General features: G+C 48.5%; 1 protein-coding gene across 1 annotated transcript; it reads left to right on the top strand.

Annotated features, from left to right (window-relative positions):
* The first annotated feature begins 678 nt into the window (after window positions 1–678).
* On the top strand, window positions 679–2,225 carry LOC114783781 (thymosin beta-11-like). Its single transcript, XM_028969272.1, has 3 exons — window positions 679–774; window positions 1,255–1,368; window positions 1,467–2,225. Exons 2-3 carry the CDS (start codon window positions 1,269–1,271, stop codon window positions 1,493–1,495), a joined length of 129 nt encoding a protein of 42 aa, XP_028825105.1. The 5' UTR covers window positions 679–774; window positions 1,255–1,268; the 3' UTR covers window positions 1,496–2,225.
* The last annotated feature ends 243 nt before the right edge of the window (window positions 2,226–2,468 follow it).

Here is a 2,468-nt window from a genome sequence, read left to right as displayed (position 1 = left end):
CCATATCTCATATGGGTGAATGAGATATGTACTGACGAGGCAACCGGGAGGCCGAATGCGACATCTAGGGTGTATATATCTGTGGTAGGCCGCTATGTTGATGTACAGCGGACAATGGAACGCAGCCGTAAGAGTCGCAAGTCTTTGACGAACAAGTGCTTCCGGTTTGTAATTTTCGCTCGAAATTTTCAAAATTCACCTGGTTCGTTGGAAATGTACAAATGTCAGCTCTCTGCTTTATATTCCATTTTTACAGCGCACGTACGGGCTATGTTAAGATCTAAATCGCGCGTTTTAATTTATTTCAGATCCTTAACGCTCTAAAATGTAATTTAGACCGGGAAGAGGATCGTCTGTAAATAAACAGCACCTCTGTTGCGTTTTGCGCAGCGTTACTACAACACGTTGGAACGATTGTGTGTGTGGGAATCCTGTTTGTTGGGTGCAGTTCCCCCACCATCCACTAGATGTCGCCAGGACGTCGCCTGGAAGCGTAGATCGTCGACATGAACGCACCTCGTGTGAAATAAAACAGCGCGACGCGTCTGCACTTGGCGTCTATCTCGTGCGTACCGTTTGTTTGTTGTTGTTTTTGTTGTTGTTGTTGTTGTTTTCCCTTTGCCGGACTTCCCAGGCGCTCCGTGAAAACGGCGCGCTGACGTCACGCGGCTAATTAGCATATCCCTCTGTATAAAAGCGCACAGTTGCGCAGAGACGCGCCACATTGCTGCACCGCAGAGCCTTCCGACTTCATCAGCGCTGATTAAAACTCCGGTAAGTTTGTGGGCGGTTGTCCCCCGTACGACCATGTTATCATGTTATCGTGCAGCGAACAGAGTAGGTTGCATGTTTAAAAGTTGCATTTATTCACGGGTGCGTTGTGCACGTTTTTCCTTTTTTTTTTATTTTATTTTACCGGGTTCGATAAGATGCCGGAGGCTCGTCGGCCCGGGCGGTAAAACGGGCCGCGTCTTGCCGTTCTGGGCGTCGGTTCCTCGGGCTGCCGCACTTTGGGCGAAGCACATGGAACAAAAGACCCAGGCGGCACCTGCCCCGCACCAAATCCCGGCTCTTCCCGGCCTCGTTTCTGTGCTGGAAATGACTTTATTTATTTGTTCTTTTGACGTATTTATTTTAATCGTTTTTTTTTTGTTAATTAAAATCGCGAGAAGAACAAAAGAGCAGCGGCGTGGAAGTTGCGCAGTGGTCTGACGTGGGGTTTTCCTTCCTCTCCTCCTCCTCCTCTCCATACAGGACACCCCGCGATCATGTCTGACAAGCCCAACCTGGAGGAGGTCACCAGCTTCGACAAGAGCAAGCTGAAGAAGACCGAGACGAAGGAGAAGAACCCTCTCCCATCACAAGAAAGTGAGTCCGGGCGGGCCGGTCTGGGCGTGTTCTGTGCTCCTGTGATGGGTCCTGTGTGTGTGAGTGTGTGTGACCGTTCGTCCCCTTCTCTCCCGCAGCCATCGAGCAGGAGAAGGCGCAGTCATAGTGAAGCCCACCCTGTCACCATGCACTGTGCACTCCCCTCCCCGCATTGCCTTTTCTCATTCACCTCTCCTAGCTCTGTAACTCCGTAACGTCAAAAAAAAAAGAAAAAGAAAAAAAATTACCCATGCTGCACCACCGATGGATGAAAGAAGACCATCAGACTTTTGGACCCAGTCCCCCAAGTCGGCGTCGTCGTCTGAGGGGGCCCGTGACCTCACCGGTCCCTGCCGATGTCCAGAGGTGGAGGGGGGCGTGGCCGTTGGAACCTGGAAAAAGCTAAATTCACCAAGCAGTCAAGGCGTGGCTTTTTTCATTTTGCCAAATTCACCAACCAATGGTGGCGATTTACCAGAGGTTTTTTTTTTTTTTTTTTTTTTTCGTAATAAGAGGAAGACCACAGAGAATCCATCTAGCTTGGAGTTACCACATGGAGGAGGAGGAAGGTGGTTTTCAGGAAGGTTTGATTTGGGCTCTTTTCTCAATGTGGTTTGGAATCGCTTTGAATGTTGTATTTTTTTTTTTTTTTTTCCCCCAACACCTTCATATGTTCTTCCGAATGGAAGGACGTTGTCTGTGATCGAGTGCCACGTGGCCGCTTAATGCTCTAGAATTTTTTTCCTTTGGGATTTGAATAGATTCAGCTGCCATGTTCTTTTGCCACCAACCGTTATCGATGATGGGGAAAAACTGAAAATGTTGTAATAAAAAAAAAAAAAAACTTTGTTACTGAATGCATTGCTTCTCCTTTATTTCAAGCCCCCGCCCCCCTCGCTTCTAACCCGTGGCCGTTCTGAATGCCCTCCAGGCCCGCTCAACCCAGCTCAGCATGTCAGTTAAGGTCAACAGGAAGTAACTCGCATGCGAGGAGAGCACTTTAATACTGGAAACGCTGTTAAATAATGCAGTCGCGTCCTTTAATTAACAATATGAGTACGCCTTGGTTGGGAACCGAGGGAAGAGCTTCTTTTGGCGTT

Source organism: Denticeps clupeoides, unplaced genomic scaffold (genome assembly GCF_900700375.1).
Source record: "Denticeps clupeoides unplaced genomic scaffold, fDenClu1.1, whole genome shotgun sequence".
In the NCBI taxonomy this organism is placed as follows: domain Eukaryota; kingdom Metazoa; phylum Chordata; class Actinopteri; order Clupeiformes; family Denticipitidae; genus Denticeps; species Denticeps clupeoides.
The sequence above is the reverse complement of the archived record's forward strand: the minus strand, read 5'-3'. Positions and strand labels throughout refer to the sequence as shown.

Coding starts and splice junctions, on each gene's coding strand:
- LOC114783781 (XM_028969272.1), top strand. CDS start 1,269: ATGTCTGACAAGCCCAACCTGGAGGAGGTCACCAGCTTCGACAAGAGC. Junction 1,369..1,466: donor CCCTCTCCCATCACAAGAAA/GTGAGTCCGGGC, acceptor TCTCTCCCGCAG/CCATCGAGCAGGAGAAGGCG.